This window comes from Ctenocephalides felis, unplaced genomic scaffold (genome assembly GCF_003426905.1).
Source record: "Ctenocephalides felis isolate EL2017-DRISC unplaced genomic scaffold, ASM342690v1 CF-g0.4_SCAFFOLD_01886, whole genome shotgun sequence".
In the NCBI taxonomy this organism is placed as follows: Eukaryota; Metazoa; Arthropoda; class Insecta; order Siphonaptera; family Pulicidae; genus Ctenocephalides; species Ctenocephalides felis.
In genome coordinates this window covers 113,574,779-113,601,040 of record NW_020538040.1, presented here as the reverse complement: position 1 = coordinate 113,601,040, position 26,262 = coordinate 113,574,779, and the positions used below count along the sequence as shown (strand labels likewise).

The 26,262-nt window shown below is 27.9% G+C and overlaps 1 protein-coding gene across 1 annotated transcript in view; it reads left to right on the top strand.

Moving 5' to 3' along the window:
- The window catches only part of LOC113378114 (carbonic anhydrase 13), a 113,952-nt gene that overhangs the window by 66,936 nt on the left and 20,754 nt on the right, over window positions 1–26,262 (top strand). Inside the window, exon 2 of the mRNA XM_026618638.1 lies at window positions 17,718–17,909. Within this exon, the coding sequence (XP_026474423.1) occupies window positions 17,718–17,909 (192 nt within the window). The remainder of the gene's footprint in view (window positions 1–17,717; window positions 17,910–26,262) is intronic.

The window sequence follows — 26,262 nt, the reverse complement described above, 5'->3', positions numbered from 1 at the left end:
GATTTACTCTTAGTTCTTCAATAAATGCTTTAGAAAAGTTACTTATGGTTTAATGTGCTTTTGCAACATAGTGATTGTGTTATATCAAACATATTAATCACTTGTTTTTCAGAAAACCAGTTTAGTTTTACAGAAATGGCTTCAATTAAAATCTCACGGAATTCGTTTAAAGTCTATGTAATTCTCATTTGGTTGATTCGATTTTGTAAACGACTCGCATACCCGATGTAATAGTTTATCATTACAGAAATCTAATTTAAAGATCGAAATTAACATACGAATTGAAAAAAAATACATACATCATTGTAGGGTTTGCATCATTATTTTTATTTATGCTATTTTATATTATTTTTATAATTTTTTGTATTCGGTTTTAATTTTTTTTTATTTGTTGTTTAAAGCATGGGACTTTCTTCATATATCTGGGTTTCTACGAACAATAATAATACTAGTCGTTTTATGGGTTCTGTACTGTGCAAATTAAAATTAAATTACAACTAAATCAATTCATGCATTGTTGCCTTATATTTTGTTTTTTTTATAAATATTTATTTTGGATGTAAAAATTTTAGGAAGGAATGAAATAACTCGGATTGAATTTTCTAGTTCTCAATTAATTTATTTCTCATTTTGAGCTTCAACCAATTTAAATAAAACACCGCACTTTTAACTATTTTACATGGGAGGAAAAATGTATGCGCTTATCTTAGAAATTATCTCAGTAAAATTGCAAATGTCAAATAATCTTCTGACTCATATTTATTTTTTATTTGACAAGTTTCTTATTTGTTAAATATAAATATTTAAATAAGTTTAATTTGATTATTAGTTGAGCTTCTATAATGTTATTTATTTTCGGATTATTGTATTTACCAAAGGGAAAAGCTTGAACCCCACTGGGATAGTCTTCTCTTTTCGTTATACCAATTACTGATTTTTTTTTTACTTTCTGAAGAAAGATTGTAATTTTATCGAAAGAAATAACAAAAGAAGAAATACAGCACAATAGTCTTCTAATATCAATCAACAGAAAATCTATACTCGATTTATTTACCCAGTCTTTTGTATAATTATTTTCCAGTTGACAAAGCACTAAGGTGCTAATATGAACGAAAAACTCGGTTTATGTACATAACGAGATCTTGTTAATGTTACTCATAAAGATAGTTTATGTAGCCTGTTTAACATCGGTTAAAAATTACACCAGAAAATAAACTTAACTTTTTGTGTATACAAGAATATAAACGAAATTAGCACATTTTTCGGTTTTTGTTTACACTTAACGCGGGAGCTTTGCTTTTAATCTATCTATAATCATAGATCATGGAATCGTTGTTCGTTCTAAAAACAGCCAGTTGGTATTTTTATGTTGTAAACAAAATTTTTGCATGAGAATCTGATTTAAAACATAAGATAGTTTAATTTAATTACTTGGGTATCTAAAATACTTTAATTATTGCAATATAAAATTAAAAGAAAACATTAGAGTTTTGCGTTGACGCTAATAAAACATTTCCTGCTGACGTTATTTAAGTTGATTTAGTTGAGTTAATGTTTTATTGGACACATGTAGAAATCTCTTAAAATTCATGATTTAAATGTTTGCTCAATTAATAGGTTGATTGATTTAAACTACTGCTATATGCTATTAACACTAAATTCTGTTCTTTCTTTCTGTTTTATTTTCAACTTCCCGAAGAAGAAGTTTATGTTTTTACCAAAAAATCTTATTTAGTAATAAAGTTTTCTCGACGTTTCAAACCGAGACCAAATTTGAAAAAAAGTATGTGTATGTACATGTCAGCCATTTTTTGACCTTTCGTCGACGCTTTTTCAAAAACGGCTGGTCCGATATAAAAAAAATTAAGTCGTTTGATGTAACTCGTTAAGGATAAGCGTTTGTCAGCTTTGCACGACAATCAGCCAAGCCAAATAAATATGTATAATTTATATAATTACTGATAATTTAAATATGTTTGAGAGATATCAATTGGAAATTGCCATGTTTAAATTTAAGTGAAAGGAAAAACTTTATTTTGGAAATAAACAGTTGAAAATTTTTTCTATCTAAATTTCAATTTAGGTTGATTAAATCAATTAGGATACCTGTCGGAAAGTCTACTTTCAACTAGTTTGTAATCAATTCAGCATGAATTTTATTTGATTTTATTACAAATATTGCCATGAAATAAATATTTTTTGTCGTTTTACATTTGGGCAAAGGTAATTTTATAGTGACGTAGTGGTCAAGCCTTATGCCAACGAGGTCTCTTCTCGCACTGTGTATCACCTGACTGACATAATGCAGTACTGACATTAATTTTCACTTTTTATTTGAATAAAAATAGCGGTAATGTCAAATTTATTACAAGGAATGCATTAACAAAATCATATACAACGACCTCAATAACCCTTAGGTACTGGACGCCATTAAGGATAGCAGCACTGAACATCATGCAAAAATTTACTGTCACTTTAATCGCAACAATGGCTTATAATCAATGCCACCGAAGTCTTCATAAAAAGCTATCTTAAATGTACTAAATGTATTCCTTTGTCCATTGCTCATTGATGCAATTTCCATTATTTATTTATATGTATTTATACAATATTTTATATGTAATAACATATAAATTTTTACAATAATTTATTTCCGCATAGCACAGCGGATTATGCCTGCATTTATCCGACCTATACTTTTGCCTATTATATATTACATATTGTCTACCATGTATTATTTTTCCACCGTATTGTATACCAGTATATATGTATATATCTACGTCTTCGTCTTCTTCTTCGTTTGCTTTATTACCGATATATTTTTATTTATTTATTATTTAATATGTAGCATACACCTTTTATATCTTTTTACCAGTTGAAAACCTTATATTCTACGTTTTATACTTTATATTTTATCTTATGCACTATGCTTGCTCTATCTATTGTCTCTACTGCAAATTGATATCGGCTCCTTCGTGATGGCCTAATGGTTTAGGTACTTTAGGTCGTTTCCTCAGGGAAAATATAGTGTATAGTTAGGTTTATGTGGGAAATAATAGGTATAGGATAGTAAATGAGTAGCAAATAGATGTAGACAGTCGAGAAATAAAAAGCGTAAGCATTCACAAGTCACAAGGTATGCTATCGTGGCATATTGAACTGAAAACAGAAAAAATTAATTCAAATATGAGGATGGTAAACAGGGGCTAAGTTCCAACATAATTATCTCAAAAACAAGAATTACTTATTAACGATACTTTTTAAATAAGCCGGCACTGGTGATGCAATCCGCCAAAGTACGAATGCCCATTTGCAAGCACTCTGGTATTCATTTGCCTTAGGGCGTACACGATTAAATAGCCGGAAAAAACTACGTATCATTTTCCAGTTTTTATCTTAGATTTTACTTTGTCGAACATTTTCAATAAAAAAAATTTCATATTGATTGCACCACACATACGCCTCTTTTATCTAAATAAACATGCTAATTTTTATTTCTACATATATGATTTACTAACATCTCATTAAATAATCTGATAACTGATTTGCGAATATATTTTGGCATCTAATTCAGAAATTGCGAAATTCAATTTCTTGAATGCGAGATATAGCTTACGGCTGTCATTATATAAACATATCTTAAAAACACATTTATTTATTTAACAAATCCGTTGAAAGGCTTTAAGAGATGACTAAATGTTTTTGCATAATATATTTGCAATATATCATTAATATTTTGAGTATGATAAGTGAGTCTTAACTAAAATAGCTCATATATATATATATATATATATATATATATTTCAATGACATTTTTATTACATATGTTAAGAGTCTAATATTCGGTCTGATATAAGAGTCTAATATTTAATATGTAATTAAATTATATTACATACATATCTTTAAAAATTTATTTATACATCATACGTTTTGGCAAAAGTCTTAATTAACCTTCATTCAGTGGGGCACAAAGGTTCAATTTTAATTTTAATTATATTGTGAAAGCCAAGCCAATTATATCATAACAATTAACCATTATCTGACTATGTTTAGAAAAACCCCAGCTAATTCATCATTGTAGTAATGTTTTTTTGCTGTTTTTCAAACATTTGTCACGAGTTCTCTTTATCCAATAAAATGAGATGGCTAGGGGATTTTAAGGAATTCTGTGAAATAATAGCTACATTATTCAGCCAATGCAAAATATAAATTGCATGTGTATAAATAACGTATACTTAAAAATTAAGGTCTTGTAAACTGAACAATAGTGCTTACAACCAGAAAAGCTAACGACGGAAGAAAGTACTTTTGTTATGGATTTTCAAACATTGCCGTTTCTTACCATATAGCAACGTCGTGAGAATCAATGTGATGGCATATTATACATCTTTTTCCTTCTGCTTTCAAATATTGTTGTTTAAAATATTAACTTCACTGTTTAAGCTATACCTTTACCCTATAGACTAAAATATGCAACAATGTGTATACATAAATGTTATTATATAAATATTTATATGGAGGCCAAGAATTCTGGGGACCCATAATTTCTGCTCTCAATTTGACTATTGCAACGATTCTAATTTTCCAATTAATATTTCAATTATTTTATCAAATCATATATCTCATAGGCAAAAGAAAGTTATAGCTGTATTGTTTTCAAGAAAATAATTAGATTTATCCGAAAATCACTGGTATCAAGTTGTCACAGTACCTATTTTGCCCATGAGCAACTATACATACTTATAAATCGCTCATAAATTAATATATTAATTTATTATTGATCAAGTAGTGTTGATTATTTACGCATGTCAGAACTTCATGCAACTTGTTTCAAGACAAAGTTCCACTTACAACTAGTTTGAATATCGTAGCTTACAAATAATTATTACTTCAGCCATTGGTAAAGGTTTGAACACCCCAGATCACATAAGGTTAACAGAACATTTTTTGAACCTTATAATGAAGAACTGCGTAGAAAACTACGGTAGTTTATTTTATTTCAAAATCGATCATTGTGATACGACCACAATCTTAATTATTATATAAATACATCTAATAAATTGCTTATGGCATAATGCTACTTATTATTGTCTATGGCTTGCCCGTAAATGAATAAATAATAGAAAACAGAAATCTTCACTATCATATTACATTCATTAATCATTCTTCAGGTCAAATAATTACCTCAATAATTGTCAAAAATATGTTTGAATTATTCGCGCCGTAATAAATTCTGTTCATCACGCATCCGACGTCCTGTGTCTTCGTGAAAAAGTCAAGTATCAATTTCTTGTCAATTGTCCATTGCGTGTCCTAAAATTAATTCTGAACAAACATCTCAATGAATTTATTCTGTTTTTGAATTGCACCGAATCTCGTGACTCGTCGGCAATGGTCATTCCTCGGATAGTTGGATTAGCTCATTCGCGATCACGCGACCTGCAACCTGCAACCGTCTGGTGGAAAAGAAGAAGAATGTTTTACTACCGAAAAAAATCATCAAGAAACTAGTGTAGAATTCAGTAATTCTCGATCATTTTGAAACTTGACCATTGCTTGTATATTTTGTAATTTAGATTTTTCGATTTTTGAGATAAAGGTAGGGCGGGGCACAAAGGTCCGATTTGACTTTGAACAAATATATTGTGAAAACCAAACTAATTATATCATAACAAATAACACATATCAAATAAACAACTATATGACTATGTTCAATAAGACTCCTAGCTAATTCATAATTGAAGGAATATGTTTTGTTTGCTGTTTTTCAAAAAATTGTCACATTGTCCTTTATCCTCATAGGCATAAGTTGGTTCCTTTTACCTCACGCACTTGTAAGCTTTTGCAGAACTTATATAAAAAAACTGTTGAATCTAACGTAAAATTAACAATACATGTCATAGCACAAATTAAATAACGTATACTTTAAAATTATATTAAGGTCTCGCGAACTAAATAACAGTGCTCACAACAGTAATAACTAACAGCGAAAGAAAATACTTTTGTTATGGGTTTGTCATTTTTTTCCCGCTATCAACGTCGTAAAAATTAAGGTGATGGCTGGTTATATATCTATTTCCCTCTACTTTCAAATATTATTGTTAAAAAATTCTTAATTACACTAATTTTAGGGATATAGGTGGTGTACTTTTTTACCCGCGGGCCCTTAAGCTCTGCTCTACCCTATTTGTAAATTAGGTGCAAAGCAAATGCAAAGATTTCAGATATTTAAAATATCGAAAGAATTGATAGTTTAGTTGACATTCCAAAAACGAAATTTAAAATAAAAGGTAATAAGGTAAAAGTTTATAAAAATTCAAATAGATGAATAAAAACACTCGTACATGTGTTTTTTCTAAGGTATTCCAAAATAATCAAATCCTCAACACGTAAATATGTGATTTGTCATTTTTTGTCAACTTGACATATTACCGTTTGAAAATTTATCAAAACGTGTCTTATTAGAATAATTTTTTTTTTTTTTTTTTTGCTGTAATTTTTTTTTTTTTTTTTTTTTTTTTTTTTTTTTTTTTTTTTTTTTACATAAATAAATATATACATTCTATTTTACAATATTTTATACATAAGTGGATTTATATAACTATTTTTCAAAAAATATTCTTTCCTTTTTTCTCTTAAATTCCTCTCAATGAGTGTTATTTCTTCAAAACCATGATATAAATTATATAAGATTCCAGATAGCAGCCAAATTTTAACATCTTTTTCTTCTTTTGATTTATATTGTATATCTATTTTGATAAGTTTATCGTCATCTTCAGTTACATCTATTTTCGAGATTTTTAATTTTGTTTTCATCCAATCCCATATAATTTTCTTTTTACCACATTCAGTTAAATAGTGTAAGGCATTTTCCTCCTTATTGCATTTTTCACATTTTTCTGTGCTACTCATTTTTATTCTAAAAAGTTTTGCGTTCATTGCAATGCATTCATTTACTATCAAATAATTTGTTGTTTTCCATTCTGAAGGAATATTTTTGTTTTCTATATTCCTCCATATGTTTTTCCAATTATGGTGTGGTTTTTTTTCCATTATTTTAGGAGTGAAATTTTCCAGTAATTTGTTATAAATTTCTTTTGTTTTCGGCTTCTCCGTGAACCATATACAATTTTCATTAATAATTTTGCATTCATTTTTAATTATTTTCGGTAATTTATTATTTTCTTGCCAAAATTGCAAAAGTTCACCATTGACTTGCTTTTCATTTATTTGTTTGATCATATTTTTAATGAGTAAGGCTTCGCATTTCTCCTTGGTTGATATTAGTTTCAGACCTCCTTCTAATTGTGTTAGTTTGAGTTGCTTTCTATTAATTCGAAGTCTGTGTCCATTCCATATATAAAACCCTAGCAATGCTTCAATTTTTTGTGAGTAAACCTTTTTCATTGGCAAAACTTGTGCAATATACCACACTTTTGATAAAGCAAACTGATTTACATGCCATATTTTTTATATTATATTTAGTCTCCTGGAGAGTTCTATATTCAAAGTTATCCTTATACTATTTAATATTTTATCCCAATTTTTTTTTATCATTACATTTAATTTGTTGCTGACTAACATCCCTAAATATTTAATTTCTGATTTTTCTGGTATATTATTTGTTTCTCTCTTCCATTTTGAACCAAGTGGCAGATATGTTGATTTGTTTTTGTTTATTTTAGCACCTGAACATTCACAGTATGATTCTATGGTTTTCAGTGTCTTTTTTTCTTCATCATTTGATTTTATGATTATAGATACATCATCAGCATATGCTAGTACTTTTATATGTTTGTTTATTAATTTTTCACCTTCTAATTGTATACTTAATTGTTCCAGCAAGGGATCTAAGCCGATTATAAAAAGTACCATTGATAACGGACAACCTTGTCTTACTGATCTTTCAATTTTTATGCTTGTTGACAAGTTTCCATTTATTTGCAATCTTGATGATGCATTTTTATATAAACATTTTATAACCTTTGTGATTCAGTCGAGTTTCGGCAACCGCAGTGAGCACATCGTTCAAAATATTTATTTAATAGTATAATTTTGATTGTAGTGAATAGAAGAAATTATAACGGGTTATTATGGATACCGAGCCACCTGACCCGGGTGGCGGTGAGTCACAATCGTTATCAGATGTTGATATAAATACAAGTAGTGAAAGTGAATTGGAGTGGGATAATAATACATATTATGTCACAGAAGGTGATAAAATTCATTGGGTTAATGATACTACTAATATTAGAGATAGATCGGGAATAATTAATAGGAAAGATGGTGAAACAACCAGAATTTATAATGAAAATAATGTAATGACTGGTAATAATTCAATAAATGACAGATCGGAAAGTACAAATAAAAAGTTAAAAGCAGATGTAATTGAAGAGGCAAATGTAAATCAAACTAGTGATAATAATTCAGTAGTAAATGAAAACAATGAAAAAAATAATAATTGGTATAATATGTGTGTAAAGGACATGGAAACTATTAAAGAAATGAAATTTTATCAAGAAACGGATGAAGGCCCATTCATAGTGCATGCTGAGAGTAAAGACAAAAATATTGGAAGATTTCACCCAATGGCAGTAGGAAGAATCTTTCATAAACATTTAATAAATTTGAGTAAAGATATAGAAGAAATCAGATCAATCGGTAAAAATAAAATAAACATAGTATTGAAAAATTATAAGAGTGCAAATAGAATAATAAGAGAAAATTTATTAGAAATATTTAACATTAATGCATATATACCTAGACACAAATTAATGAGATCGGGAATTATCTTTGATATAGACCCAGAAATAGATGAAAAAGAAATACTAGGCAGTATTCGAAGTGATTGTGAAGTTTTGGCAATTAAATGTTTAAAGGGTAAAAATAATGAAACAAAAAAGGTTAGATCACAACGAGTCAAAATTGTATTTAGAGGTAATAAATTACCGGAAAGAGTTTATATACATTCAGTGAGTTGTAGGGTTGAACCATTTATTCAGAAAGTAATACAGTGCCACAATTGCTGGAGGTACGGCCACGTTCAGGCCCAATGTAAAAGTAAAATACGTTGTAAAAAGTGTGCAGAAGAACATAAAATTGAGGTATGTAAAAGTGAATTAGTGATATGCGGTCTATGTTATCGAAATCATCTAGCGGATGATAAAGGCTGTGAGGTTTACTTAAAAAATAAAAAAATTAAAGAGATTATGGCAATGCAGAATATAACATATTCCGAAACAAGAAAGATAGTGCAAAACAATGGATACGCTGAAGCAGTTGGTAACACCAATCAGTTTAAAACATATGAAAGTAGTTACCCAGAAATCATTAATACTACTGCACGGAATTCAAGTACATCAAGTAGTAATAGGTATCAAATACTATCAAATTGGAAGGAAAAAGAAGAATATTATGACAAGGAAGTGTTAATGAGAATAAATAAGCCATATAATAGGAACAATATGAGAAAATTGTACAACAAAAATTTTGAACATCGGTCAGGGGTAGATTTAGTAGAAAGAGATGATAGTACTAACTCAAACAGAAGGAATAAAAGAAATGAGATAAGAGAAATATCAACTGCACGGAGGATACAATTGAGAAGTGATATTATGAATATAATTAAAAAACTAGAGGATCAGAGATATGGGATAGATGTAAATAAAGAAGAAAATATGAATTTGATAAAAACAAAATTAGAATTAGTTTTAGAAAGTTTAGGTAAAGGAAGTGAAAAAAAATCATTAGAAATGGTTTATTCTGAAGGAATTGATTAATTATTTATTTAGCAAAGATTAATGTGTAAGTACGTAGGTATAAATTTAAAAATGAGTTTAAGCATATGTGTGTGTATGTATGTGTATATATATATATGTATATGTGTATATATATATAAATATATATTGAAAAAAAAAATAAGAAGATAGTTAAGTTTCTATTGTATTTATTTGTTTATTTTTTTTAATTAATGTTAAATTAATTAATTATTGTTATTAATTTTTATATATATATAAGGATTAAATTATGAGAATAATGCAATGGAATATTAGATCGTTTTATGCAAATAAAGAAAGTTTAGAAGAGTGGTTATATAATAAACAATTAGATATAATAGCATTATCAGAAACCTGGTTCAATAAGAACAGGCAGTATAATCTAAAAATTTTTAAATGTATAAGAAAAGATAGGAACGATAATAAAGGAGGGTCGGCATTATTTATAAATAAAAATATAGATAGTAGGGAATATAAAATAAATTTTGAATCAGTCGAAGATAATAATTGTCAAATGTGTGCAGCAGAAGTTAACGTTAATAAGAAAAAAAATTATTTGATATCATTGTATGTTGTTCCCAAAACGAATATTTCAAAAGAGCAATGGAATAGATTATTCTGTAAAATCCCAAAACCTTGTATCATAATGGGAGATTTTAATGTTCACCATTATGCGTGGGGTTGCTCATATAGTGATAGATATGGTAATGAACTATTGGAATCAATTGAAGAAAACAATTTATATTTAGTGAACAATGGAAGTCCGACTCTGGTATTCAAAAATACAAAAACGGTGGTTGATATAACTTTATGTTCATCAGAAATAATAAATAAGATAAAGTGGGAAGTGCAAAAGGAGTCACTGGGATCTGATCATTTTCCAATCCATGTTGAACTTAATGTGAAAAATGACAAATATATAAATACATCAGTAAGAAAATGGAATTGTAAACGAGCAGACTGGGATAAATATAAATCCGTTATAGAAGAAAAATGCGAAAAGATAGATAATTCTACAACAGAAGTTAGTTATAGTGAATTATTAGATTGGATTGATAGTGCAGCTAACAGCAGTATACAGATTAATAAGGTGACGAATAAAACCAGAAGACCAATGTGGTTTGATAATGAGTGTTTGGATTTAATTAAAAAACGAAGGGAAATAGAAGCAAAATACAGAAATAATGCGAACTGGGAAAACTTTATGGAATGTAATAGATTCAAGGCAAAAGTAAGAAGAATTTTCAAATTGAAAAAAAGAGAAAGCTGGAATAATTATATAAATAATATAAAACCTAAAACGCCCGCTAGGAAAGTTTTCAAAATGGTGAGATCTATGCTAAATATGGGTGAATCGGGAAATGTATCAAAATGTAGTGATGATGTATTAGATGTTCTAGTAGACAAAATAGCACCACCAGGAGTTAGTTACAATATTGATGAAGATTTAAATGGGTATGCGGAAATGGAAAATGATTTATTAAGTAAACCGTTTACAAAATGGGAACTAGAAAAAACCTGGAATAAAAGAACGGATACAGCGCCTGGATTAAATAATATTCAATATTCAATGTTAAGAAACCTTCCAGAGAAAGGTAAACAAATATTACTAAAGATAATTAATAAATATTGGAAGAGGCCTGAATTAATTGATGACTGGCATATTAATAAAGTGATTTTATTAAGAAAACCAAATATAAATAAAAATGAAATAGATGCTTATAGACCAATAACTTTAAGCTCGTGCATAGCCAAGATAAAAGATAGATTGATAAAGAGGAGGCTAGAATGGTGGTTGGAACATAATAAAATATTCCCAAGAACTCAATTTGGTTTCAGAAGAAAACATAGTACAATGGATAATTTAAGTATATTTATTAGTGACATATATTTGGCATTTTCTAAAAATACATATGTTGTAGCACTATTTAGTGATATAAAGGGAGCTTATGACAATGTAATACCTAATATTTTAATGGATAAATTATTAAAGTTAGGTTTGCCATTAATTTTTGTACGAAGTATAATTTATAATGTTTTCCAAAGAAAAATAGTTTTAGAGATGAATGATAGAAAATATGAAAGATACTTATACAAAGGACTTCCGCAAGGGGGTATACTAAGTCCTTTATTATATGCTTTATATGCTTATGACTTAGAAAAAATTTGGGTACCTGGAACAAAGATCTTACAATATGCTGATGATGTTGTGATTTATGTAGAAAGAAAAACATTAAAAGATGCTTTGGAGATTATGACAAACAATATTGATTTATACAATTTATGGTTGAGCAAAAATGGTTTAACATTATCAGAAGAAAAAAGTACGATTGGTATATTCACTAGACATAATAAAAGAAATTTCCCAACAAGCATTCAAACAAAAAATTATAATATAAAAGTTCAAGAAATAAATAAATTTTTAGGAATTTATCTAGATCAAAAGTTGGCATTCAAGACACATATAGAAAGTATTAAAAAAAAGACAGAAAAAAGTATAAATATATTAAGAATGTTAAATAAAACTTGGAATGGTTTACATCCAAGTTCAGCATTAAACCTATATAGAGTATTAATTCGACCAAAATTAGATTATGGCTCTTGGATATTTAGTAACAGTAGAAAAATTCAAGATTTAGACAAGATTCAATATCGATGTCTTAGAATATGTATAGGAGCAATGAAGTCAACGCCAACAAATGTGTTATTATTGGAAAGTGGAGAAATGCCATTAGAAATAAGACGAAAGCTCTTATGTGATAAATATATTTTGAAAAACATAATAAATAATGAATCTGTGTTGAATTACAAACTGATGGAAATATGGAGATGTATAGACAGGAGCACATATTGGATAAACAAAAAAGTACCAGACATTCTAAGCAGTTTTCAATTTTTAAAGGATTATAGGAAATTTAACGTAGCCCATGGAGTTCATCCATATTATGAAAAATTGTATTATAATAAAAGTACGATTGTAGTCAAAAAAGAGTATAAAAAGTGGATAGAACAAGATGGACCTAATAGTATAATTTTGTATACGGATGGGTCGAGAAATAATGTTTCACGCAGAGTTGGATGTGCAATATGGATTGAAAAGGAAAAAATACCCATATGTTATAAACTCCCGGAGTTTATTTCTATTTATTCGGCAGAATTAATAGCTATTCGTGAAGCTGTTAGAATAGCTAAAATGAATAAGTATAAAAAAACTATGATTTTAACAGATAGTTTAAGTAGTGTAAATAAATTAGAGAAGTTCATGAATACAATAGAATTTGAAGAAAAAATATATTTTGAAATATTGAATGATATAGAGATAATTACAGGGATTGGAAATAACATAAATATTGGATGGGTACAAGGTCATATAGGTGTGGAAGGAAACGAAAAGGCCGATGAACTGGCAAAAGCAGCGAGTGTAAGCGGAGAAGAATATAATAAATGTTTATATGGTGACATAATTAAGAAAATTAAAATTAAAGCAGAGGAGAGATGGAAACAAGTATGGAGAGAAACATCGCAAAGAAAAGGAAGGCATTACAAATTATATAATGACTGTATATCGTTCAAACCATGGTTTGAAGAGTTTAAAAACGAAGAAAGAAGTTTTATTGTCACCATCAGTAGGATAAGAACCAAACACGGAAGCTATGCGAAACACTTGCATAGAATAAAAGTGATAAATTCAGATAAATGTGAATGTGGAGAGGAAGAAGGTACTCTGGAGCATATAATTCTGGAATGTAAAAAATATGAGGAAAACAGAAAAAGAATGTTAAATTATATATATAGAAATTTAGATATTATCAAACCGTTTAACTTAGATCTATTAATTTGTAATAAGAATAGCTATAGAGTAATATATGAATTTTTAGTTAGATCAAAAATTAAAATATAAATATGTATATTTAAAATTATATAGAAAATATTTAAGTTAAAATGTATGTTATATGGCTAATTGTATAATAAGAGGAAGCCAATAAAAATTAAAAAAAAAAATAAAAAAAAAAAAAAAAACCTTTGTGATTTTGTCAGGTATTGCTATTTTCTGGAGAACTTGAAACAGGTATTCATGTGACATCATATCAAATGCTTTCTTAAAATCAATATTTAATAGACCTGCTTGTTTATATTTTTCTGTATTATAAAAAGATACTAAATTTCTAACTGTTGTTAAGTTATTGATAATATTTCTGTCATCTATACAACAGGATTGACCGTCATTTATTACATTTTGTATGCTGTTTTTAATTCTATTCGCTAAAATTTTTGAAAACAATTTTAGATCACAATTTAGGAGCGTTATTGGCCTGTAATCATCTGTATAATTTGGATTTTTTACTTTAGGTATAAGGATGATTATTCCCTCTGTAAACTCTTTATTTATGTATTCTGGATTACTTAAAAATTCATTAAACATTCTTGCAAGAAGAGGTGTAAAACTTTGTTCATATTTTTTATAAAATTCATATGGAATTCCATCTATACCGGGGGTCCTATTATCATTTGCAGATTTTATTGCTTCTTTTACTTCTTCTTCTGTAATCTTATTTCTTAAATTCTCATTGAAAATAATGTTAATATTTTTATTGTAGTTTTCCAAAATAGCAAGGTTTTCTATGTTTGGTATTGATTCTTTTTTATAGAAATATTGATATGATTTTTCCATTTCTTTCATTATATCTATATTGTTTTGTAATAAAGTGTTTTCCGAGTTATACATCGATTTAATATATTTATTTTCTCCATTTTTCTTTTCTTTCGCTATTTGGTATATTGTTAAACGTTCCTCTTCTGCTATTGTTTGTGTTCTTGATCTTATTTTGATACCTTCATTTTTTAAATCATATAATTTTCTAATCGTTGCTTTTATTTCTTTAATTATTTCCCACATACCTCCGGTTTCTTTATGAATTGAGACAGCCTCGTTTAATACTTGCTCAAAATAACTGATTGTGTTATTAAAATCTATGGCATTCTGTATCGAAATACTTTTTGCTATATATTTAATTTTGGGTTTTGCTTTTTTTTGCCACCATTCTATTATTTTATTAGGCGGATATTTTTTTTCAATTAATTTCCATTCTTCTATAAATTTATTATCAAATTCCTCTGATTTTAATATTTTGCAGTTCATTTTCCAATAGCTTTTTCCTAATAAGGGTATTGATGAAGATGCTTTTATTTTCAGAATTACAGCATTATGGTCGGAAAAAGCTATCGGTACCGTTTTGCAGTCTATAATTTTGTTACTTATATTTGAATCTACATAGAACCGGTCCAATCTAGATGCAGAATCGCCTCTGAGAAATGTGTATCCTGATTCATTCTTATGTTTTTCTTCCCATGCATCTTTTAGTTTAAGCTGATTCACTAATCTTTTTAAGGCCGCACTATTATTTGTTCGGCCTTTTTGGTCTTTTGCGTTAATAACACAGTTAAAATCTTCTGCTATAATTACATTTGATGTATTATTTCTAAATATACTGCCTATTTCTTCTTCAAATAATTTTTCTCTTTCGGCTTTAAAACCATTCCCAGCATGTGCATATACATTGATGAAATTTATTTCATCTATTTTTGCTCCTATTATTCTAGAATTTTCATGCAATAGTATATTTTTAAATTTTATACCAGGTCTTATCAAGATTGCTGTTCCTCTTTGATTCTCATTTAAATTTATGATGCTTTCATATGGCTTAAAAAAATTAAAATCGTCTTCATTTATTTCTTGTAACATAATAACGTCTAAATCATATTCTCTTATGAATTTTTTTAATAAGATTTTTGTTGTTAAACTCCTTATACCATTTATATTTATTGTTGCTAAGTTTCTTATTTTGTAATTATCCATGTTTATTAAATAGTATATTTGTTTTATTTTTATTTATATTGTTTATAATTTTGTTATTTGTTTGTTTAAATCCTCTTCGGGTTTTTCACCATATTCTTTATTTGACTTTAAAGATTCGTCTTGTTCAATTATCATTTTTTCATTGGGATTATTTGACAATACATCAGATGACAAACTTGGTGCTTTTATATCAAATCTTCTAATGATTTGATTTATTACTTCATCTGTATTTGGAGTAGAAGTTGTTATTATTTTATTTCTCTTTGGTGTTATTTCAATTTCATTGTTATGATTTTTCTTCTTATCTATTTTTATCGATTTTTTTATTTTATTTGCCGTTGTAACAATACTTCTTTTATTAATAATTATTCTATTTTCTTCTTTTTTATAACTATTGTATTCTTCATTTTTCTCATGATCTTTTTGTTTGATTTTATTTTCGTCTTTTTGGTATACAGTTTCCTCAATTATATTATCTTCTTTATTATATATTGCAGGATTAATTTTTTCAACATATTTTAGTCTTTCATTTATTCTCGTATTTACTGTGCAATCTTTTTTCATATGATTTATTTCTCCGCATTTAAAACATTTCCTTGGCTGTCCTTTTATAATTATTGTTGTATTTTTTCCATTAATTTTAATGCTATCAGGTATTTCTTTTGTGAGTTCCATAAGGAATGTTCTGTTTCCCGTGTAACAGTTAATTATGTTTTCTCCAGACCACATATCTTCCTGATATTTTAAAACTCTCCCATATTCTGACATAATTTTTGTAATATAATCTTCTGAAATCTCCCACTGAACGTTTAGAAGTTTAATCCATTTCGGAGGTTTTTTCGGTTCACTAAATTCTATTTCGTAACTTTGATTGTTTTCATCTTTGTACTTAATATTTGCTTCGTATTTATTTTTAATTTTACTTATGATTTCCGCATTATTAAATTTGACATTTAATATTTTACTTTCCATGGCGATTCCATGAATGCAACTTATGTCTTCGAATATACTTTCAAGGATTTTTCTTAACCACATATGTACTTTTAATGGAGCAATTGCTCCTTCTATTACTTTAAAATTAAAAAGGAGTGTATTAACTTGCTTAATACTCTCCATTTTGTATTATATATTGCACTTTAAACACAAAACACACGCACAGCCAGGCAGGCAAGCCTGGTATTTATTAAATGTTTTTATTATTGCTCTTATATAATCCGATGTGTTCACAACGAAGGTCTATTTTGAACTGAATCGGAATGGTCATAAACTAAATCTTCCAACAGCGTTACAAAATACTCGTTAGTTTTCAGAGTAAATAAATAATACAAAATTCTTACATTCTGAAAAACAACTTGAGGTCCCATGATGTACTATAATTACCGGTTCCAGTAGAGCATTTTTTTCCATGCAGACGACGTTCATTAGGAATATTAATGACGCTAATGGGAATATTTGGAAGTTGACAATAATTGTATAATATCTATTCATAGAAACATTGACTAATTCTTCACCCGTCATTTGTAATTATTTTCAATAATTGTAACTCTCAAAGTGAGCTTGGTGACTCTTTGAGATGCAGTGTATTGTATTGTTAACATTTAGCATATTCGGCATTTATCTTGTAAATAAAACTAAGAATTTAGCAACTTCGAATTTGTAATTTGTTTTTTTTTTTAAAGAAAAATGACGAGACTAACCTTAATTTTTCTATTTTATAAGAGAATCAAATATTGGAGAATAATTTCATAGGTAGACATAGCAGGAAAAAAATTGACTATGTAGAGAGGCGGGTATCTACATTAAACTAGAACTTTTGAAAATGTATTGTATTAATTTAGTTTACATAGCTAAATTTAATTGTAGTGATTTAACCATAGGCCGTTCATATATAATATTCATAGCTTTTTGGTTTGCTAATTGCAACGGTATACTATTAAAACAAATTTAGCAGTCTGACCTGAAATGAAAATGCTTAGTTTTAAGTATTATTTTATATAACGTTTTTAATAACACATCGTAATTAACGCTATTTTATTACATATTATTACATTCATGGAACTTATAGTATTCTTCTTGTTTTTTAGGACCATCTACCTGGCCACATTTCTTTCCTGAAGCCGCTGGATCGAGGCAAAGTCCTATTGATATTCAAACATCAGAAACTAAATCAGAGAAGTCATGGGACTTACTGACTTACAAATATGTACCAGAAAATACCAGGTCTCTGGTTAACCCAGGATATTGCTGGAGAGTGGATGTCAACGGTAAAGGATCCGGTGAGTAATCAAAGAAAATTTGAAGTTTTAATCGTAATTTTATAACAATAACGTACGTTCCTTATTTCAACCAATTAGTATATTATTAGGTTGTTTATAGTTTTGTGTTATTCATCCAAGATTATTGCATATAATATAATAACAATGTCTATTATTTTAGTATTCACTATTTGTATTAAAATTTATAATATAGTTTAATAACTTATCTGATATAATTAATCGACTCTTTTATTTTAATCAAATTTTTATTATTAAGAACAATACAAACTTTAATGTTTCATAATATAATATGATCTCGAATATATAAGATGAAACGTACAAAGCGTCCTATTTGTATAAAAAAATGATGTATAGAAATATTATTGGAACATCAATTAATTAAAATTTAATTAACAGGGACGTCTATTACTGGTAAATTGATTAACTACTTATTATCAATTGATGGATAGAGAGCGTGTGATACTATAGCTCTGATGAGATGAAAATTATCTTGTTCATTTAATTATCATATAATAGATCGTTACATTAAATCCAGAGGTGACATTTTAAATTTATATTTGCTTATTAATCTTTACTAGAACCTGTTAATCAAAGGTTCAAGTAATCGTAAGCAACGATAAATTTACGCCAATTTATGACTTTGTCGGCTTTGGCGCTTTTGTTGTGTCAAAACATCTTTTTCAGATGCTAGCATTATTAAACCTCTCTACTAAAATAGACAAATGTAAAGAAAATATTGTTTACTCCTTCCCGTGAAGTATTCCATCTTTCCATCTTCAATAAAATGGTAATTTCAAATCCTGTTACCTTGGCCAAGTGGCGGGAATAGCTCAGTCAGTAGCATACCCGACTCACATGCCAGGGATACTCGGTTCTAGTCCTTGTGCTGACATAGATTATTTAATTTGAATTAGAATAGAATTAACAGGTAGAAGTTGAAGCAAGATTTGTTATGCTTAAGTTAAGATTTAGAAGTATGTATAACTTAAAAAATAAAGAATATAAAAAAATGATATGTTGTAGGTGACGAATTGCTCTAAGTTAGCGAGATGCATAAAAACTCTGGCTAACGTTTACTTCAATATATCTGCCATATCAGTGAATTACTCGTTAAGTCGAATTTTAGCAAAAATGTTTTAAATCGCGGTGTTAACTATTTCTCTGATAATAGTTATTAAATTGAAAAAACTATGGATTAGGAACAAACGTTAATGAAGCACTTTATATAAAATTTGAACCATTAGTTTCAAACATGTATTATTGAAGAAAGATATTACACGAGTAATAGAACTTTAAAATCAAGTTTTGCAAAATGGTGAGAATTGACTTAACCACTTATTTACTGGGATGACAGATATAATATCAAAAATATGTTTTAATTCAAAAATGATCCCCTTTTGGCACAGCTGTTAAACCGTATATTGATTATTACTCATCATGTGTAAAATTTGGTTCAGAAGTCCTAACAAATTTTTTGTTGTTGTAACTTACAATCCATGCTATTTTTTGAAAGCGATGTAGCTTTCATTGCAGAGTATAGGTAACTTGAAATAATACAGTATTTTTTTATAATTTACTAAACATATTACAAAAATAACTGGTTTCTATTATCAGGAAATTATTCAAGTGTTAAAAAATTTCAACCGGCGTATACAAGCGATAGGTGCGAGTTAGTAACAATCTTAATAACATAAATTTTCCAATGAAATAATAACAATGATTGTTCATATTGTTGACCCGTAGAATTTCGGTGAGTCAACCAATAATAAAGGTGATAGTCTGAGAGGCAAGGACACTCGTATCAATTGCTGATACAAGTTTTTTAGTTGTGTATAGCAAATTAAATTCGCATTTTTTGCTTATTATCATTTTTCTTGAAATGATAATAAAATACATTATGTTTCAAAAAAAAATGTTTTGCAAATATCAATAAGACGACAATTTAAAGCACTTGTAAAGAAAAAGATCAGTTGAACGGTTCTGGATGATTTAGATGAAAAGAACGGTGGAGAAAATTATCAAAACATTATTTTGCGACCAGAAATCAATATTAGAAATGCCTATCATCTCATTTTATTTATATGAATTTTTCCGCTATACAAACATTTTATTGTGCATTGTGCGAACACTGAATGATATATTTGAAATATATATGTAAAAGTTCAAATTTAGGTGGGGGGGGGGGGTTCTAATGTACTTGTAATTTTACACTAATATTTAATGAATAAAAATCTACTTTAAATTTCAGATTACGCCTTTTGATGTACATATTTGTTTACAAAAAGTCAGTGTTTCCCAAACTTTTACGTCAAGCTCCACTAATATTTAAATTTTTATATCATATAAAACTCATTTTATTACAAGCTTCCAATTGTTCCTCATAACTATCAAATTTTTGAAGAAACTGATCTATACACTCAAATATTTGTAGTCGAAAAAAACTAATTCAAACAACATACTTCAAAATCTTAACATTTATTTAATATAATACAATTATAAGATCGAAAAGTTCCTTCAATTTAGTTACATTTTCCATACACCACTAGTCTCTTTTGTAAACCTAATGTAAATTTTTTTAGTGAAACGCGACAGTATTTTCCGTCATGTGCAATTTTCGTCGATAATGGTCTCTGCCTCTATGACTAAATGAGCGTCACAATTTTGTATCTGTTCATCAAACACTGTCAAAGAATTATTAACACGTGACTAGCACATGGCGAGTTGGAATGCGGTTTGCTGGCTGTTTGTGAAATAGATTACTGCAATTTTAATGATATATATGTTTAGTTACACTTTTTGTCCTGACTATATAAATGTTTGCCTTACCTAAGAGTTGTTAATTTGAACTTTTTTTAAATTAAAAAATCTATATCTTCACTCCATTTCTATCTACTATTGTAACTATTTATTTGTCGAGTCTAGCTCCTGTACTTTTGTATAAAGTCAAATACTCTAATTATATTTTATCATTTACCCGTAGGTATAGTATCCATCGTATCTGTTTTTGAAAACAATAAGTATTTAGAATATAAAAGCTATGGTATCATTGTGATAAAAAAGGAAGAAGAGAAGATTTTCCAAAAAAATCACACAACAATATTTATAATAATAAATAATTACACAAAACACAAAAAGTATACGAGGGATTTATTGGCTCTGGAGTGACGAGCCAAGTATGATTTGCTGCTAGGGATCGATCCAGCAATAGTTTGGCATGGCGTGTTTGCTATACCAAACCATTTCTGGTGTATATTGACCTAGGGCTTGGATGTTGTTATTTGAGTGATCCTTATATTTCTGGTAAAAATTTCCAGTGAGCTTCTTTATTTAGGGCCAGCGGTGGCGATATCGAATAGAGCGTGGGCTAGCAGCAAATATTCCCGGGTTCGCTGGTTCGATTACCGCTAACGCCGTAGCCCGACATTAGGCAGCTTTGATGTCAAATTTCTACTTGGGGTTTTAGATCACAATATAATTTCTGTGGAAATTGTCCTTTGTGGACATAGCTGCAACATCCAATCATATGTCTACTATAAGACGTAAGAGCTAATATGAAAAATACCCCACACATAAGAGAATGGTTAATCGATGGATTGCCTCTCATGAAATACATAAGTAGTCATAAGTCCTTAACAAACAACTTATAGAACATATACGAGTACTGATTGCAAAAAAAAAGTTTCTTTATTTGTTCGAGTGGCTCGAAAATACTCGCCCTATTACAGAAATGGTAATAATAATATATCATATAGAGTTGTGACAACTGATTGGGTTGCCATCTGTTAAACAGACTAGTCTTTTTTGTCAGTTTTCAATATGATGAATAACAAACACATTGAACGAAAAATAAATATTAATATATTTAATATCAAACATATTTAATAAATTATAAGAAAATTAATTTATTTCAATATTTTACATTTTGTATTTTTTCTATAGATACAAACTAAAATTGGTTTGTACAGTTTTTTTTTTACTCTCTATTTTTTATTTCCATTTTTTGCCACTGTGGAACTATAATTTCTTATATAGGTAAATTAGAGATGTTGTAAAAAATGATTATGGTATTTGCTTACCTTGAATAAATTTACGTTATCAATTATGTATAAACGCTAATTAAAAACAAAGTTTAAAAACAATGATGCTCTTTATTTTAATATTTCAAGCAAACTAACTTATACACACATAAAATTTAGTTTTGATCATAATGCTTTGATTAAAATCATTGACATAGACTACTAAGTGTTCGTAACTGTAGCATACATTTTATAGTATTGTATTTTATATATTTCTGTGATGCTATTATAGACATAAGTAAATTCTTGTTTATAATTTCGTGTAAATGCAAAAATTAATAAATTTCGTTAAAGAAATATTTTCAAAAACCGCGTAAGATCGAAAACGTGTAAACGAATACCGCGTAAAACATACACCTATGTTTCTTAAAATAATTTTAATAGATATCCATACGTTTCAAGTTTAGTTTTTTTTTTTCAGAGGACAAAACATACAAAATATTCAGACCACTTAAATAATACTTCAACAACAAGAGGTACTTGTTAGCCCGCTAATTTTAATTAATATACTTCTATTTATTTAGGTCAATTTTTATTCTTATCACCGCTGAAAACTTTAACAAAGAAATAAAAATTAATTATACATGCTTTTGCAAAACCATAATTTAATTCAGGACTTTTATGGCTCCAATAAAGGACTATTGATGTAACCTTATCTAATATTTGTTTTATTCATGCTAACCTTTAAACATTTAACCCTCGTAGGTCTTATTGGAACGATAGTGATAAATATATTTAAAGTTAGAATAGTTCATTGTTAGTTACTTCTTAAAGGGTTTATTATAGATCTTGTAATAAAATCGAGTGTATTTTATGTCATTTTGAAATTTCCTGATTATTTTGTAAATCCTTAAAAAATATTATTTATAGATGTATGTTGGGATCCGATTTGGAAGATTTATTGTACATTTGATTCGTATTTTTAAGAAGCAGATCTATTAGTTTTTGTTTAAGACAGGTTTATCAGTAAAATTTCGAATATTTATCAAATTTCTTAGAACCGTATATGATTTCAATATTTATATATTAATATTAATTGTCTTTAGTATTTGTCTATAGTCTATACAATAATTTTAAATTAATTGTCGTTATAATTATTAAATTTGAGTTTTTTTAGGAACACAAATATTGATATATAAGCTTTCAAAACATATACTAATCATGTGTGAAGATGAATGCAAAAAAGTTCAATTAAGTTAAGTACTTTGTCAGGAAAAGCAAATCATTTTGAATGATCCTAATAAATTAGAACTACTTTAAACCATAATTTAGGTTTCATAAGTTTATTCATAAGTATATTCATAAGTCAATATATTATATTTGAATTTCAACATCAAATTAGTTTTGCAATGAGTAAATTCTAATTTAATTGTAATTGTACTTTAACCGTGACAGTGTCTCTAATATTTGGTAAAAATAATAATAGATAATTAATATATATATATATATATATACATACATCGCACCATTTCCTTAAACTTTTTTAAAATATCGCATTTTCTTTTTTATTTAGATAAATATAGTATAGTCAAATGTGTTTATTTCATAACAAGTCCAATTAAAATACTATAATCAAAAGCACTCAAGATATTTTCAGACAAATAAATTAATTAAATTAAATTAAAAGTGATAAGTGTCATTAAAATAAATTTCGGCATTTTGATTACTCAATATATTTCGCAATAACTACTAATAAAAATATTATTACGATTGATTAGACTCTATAAAATAAATAAATCAGTAATAACACTATTTAATCTGTTTGACCTCAGGTAGTTAATCAGTTAATTATGGTCAGATCAGCAATAAATTTTTTGTCTGACCTCGTCTATCAAACGTAGATAATTTAAATTGCACTGAAACGGTTCCAAGTGCATAAGATTTTTTTTATTAACTTTTTTGCAGGGTATGGCCGAGAATATTTAAGAATAAATGAGAATTATTTATAAAAAATAATAATGAATTATGAATAATTGCGTCGGTTTAGTGATTAACAATCAATGGTCATAGAGAGATTTGACTGGAATTTTCAAATGTTTCAATTAAAAATCAGTTGGTTCATATGGACGCATTATTCAATAATATAAGTTCAAATTATTTTCTGGCGGTCGAATATACGGTCATTTGCACATATACATATAATAAACCCATGCATAATATGAATTATAAATTTATACTTATATATGAATTATAATTTTATAGTATTGTATTTTATATATATAGATGATATCTGCATTATTGATCTGTAAAACCTCAGAATCACCACATCGACTGTTTCTTCAGTGTAGCAAATGTCGATGAAAAAAATTTAGGCAATAGAAGCAAATCGTCAAACCCTACGACCCCAATGATCTTGGGGTCTACTTACGATGAGCTACACGACCCCTACTCAAGCTAATGATGAACAACCTAGAACATCAACATTTTCTGTCTATGTATTGAACTGAGAGACCAATGTTAAAAGAGAATTAAGAAAAAGTTAAAAACTGATATATTTGATGATCCTAAAATGAGGCAACTCATAAAAAATCCGCGGTTCGCAAATTCTATGAATAAAATCTAGAAACAAATTTTCTGGGAAATAAAAAAATCAGTTACTTTGAGCTTGTAGAAAGCATGCTATCGAATCTAAAAGGTCTTAGATACAACATGAGCCTCAAAATTAATTTTCCGCATTCTCATTTAGAATGGTTTTTGGAAAATGTTGGAGATGTTAGCGAAGAGCAGGGCGAGAAAATCCATCAAGACGTCTACATGATAGCTGACAATTTTTGGAGTTAAAATCAATAACCTTACAACAAATTGATTTGTATTTTTTGTTACTAATATATATTCAGACTGCTAATGAATTTTAATAATATTTTTTTTACCTTTTTTAAATTTTCAATTTTCAAATTTGAACGATTTTTGATAATTTTATTTAGATCCTGTTTACGATGATTATTAATGTAGATGAGCTTTCATTTTATTAAGTATGATGCTCAGTATCTGAATAGCCTCCAAGGAATGATCGGTTTAATAAACTTGCGATGCATGTGACAAACTATTCAACAACTGTACAAACCTTCACCTAATTGACCTGACAACGGTGATCGTCTGATTGATTCACTCTGTTTACTGATTGTTAGCGTTTTTTACTTGATGATGGTTATTACCATAATGCACGATTTTTTATTAATTATATTATTCATGATAAACAAGTATATTTCAGATGCGAAAACGTTTAAGAACATAATATTGATATATCTATTTTATGGGATTGTACATATACATATTATTATTTGCTTTATCTTAAAAGTTTTTATCTATCTAAAAAATCCCATTTGCGTCTTTGTAAAAACTGTATAAAGGCCGTTATTGAAATAACAAAATGCTGGCCATTTATGGAGATGCCTTTTTATAAAAACAACATACAAAGGCGTAGTCACAATTTTGAGGAATCACAATTTGGTCACATATTTTCTTAAAAATTTTAATTTAGTAACAATCAGAACTTTTTAGGTGTTTTGTTATCTCTTTTGAACTATATATAATTCTAGGCAGCGACGCTAATAGAAGTAAATCCGTCGATTGTTCTAACGGATAGTTTTTATTCATTTTTTAACGCTATTGGGAGGCAACCATATGGTTGCATTTCTAATTATGATATTTCAGCAATGTTGCAAAGGTCTATTCGCACTTGAAAATGTATTTTCATCTTTATTTCCAAATGAAACCGATGTCACTACTGTTTAACATTAGGCTGTCTAAGACTGGAACTTGTGATAGAAAGCTCAAAGCTCTAGCCACCAAGGTACGATGAAGCCTTGGCCACATAATGTCAAATAATTTTATAAATAAATAACGTATATAATATCAATTTCAAAAATTTGTTGAAAATGCGTTGAAGTCACAGAGGGTTTTCATATCGGTTTAAAAGGATGAAATGATGGAATCCTGGAACCGGTTTTTAGTAGAAAATACTAGTTTTCAATGTGTGAATAACACTTAAAAATGAAAATAACAAAGCCAATCGTACCAGTTTGGTGAAAACACTGTTGCAAATTGATAATCGTATTTCCAATTTTATATGTAAAAATTGTACATAATAAACATATAATTAATTGTTTTCAATGTTAATTAATCCTGGTCAACTATTATTTATTTGTTCTACTCAATTTCATAAAAATTATCAATAAAATTAAACAGTAAATAATTTTACTCAAAAACTTTACTCAATTCACTTGAAATTTTCTGTTAAAATGGTTTTGTTCAAACTATTCAAGCAATTAGTTTTA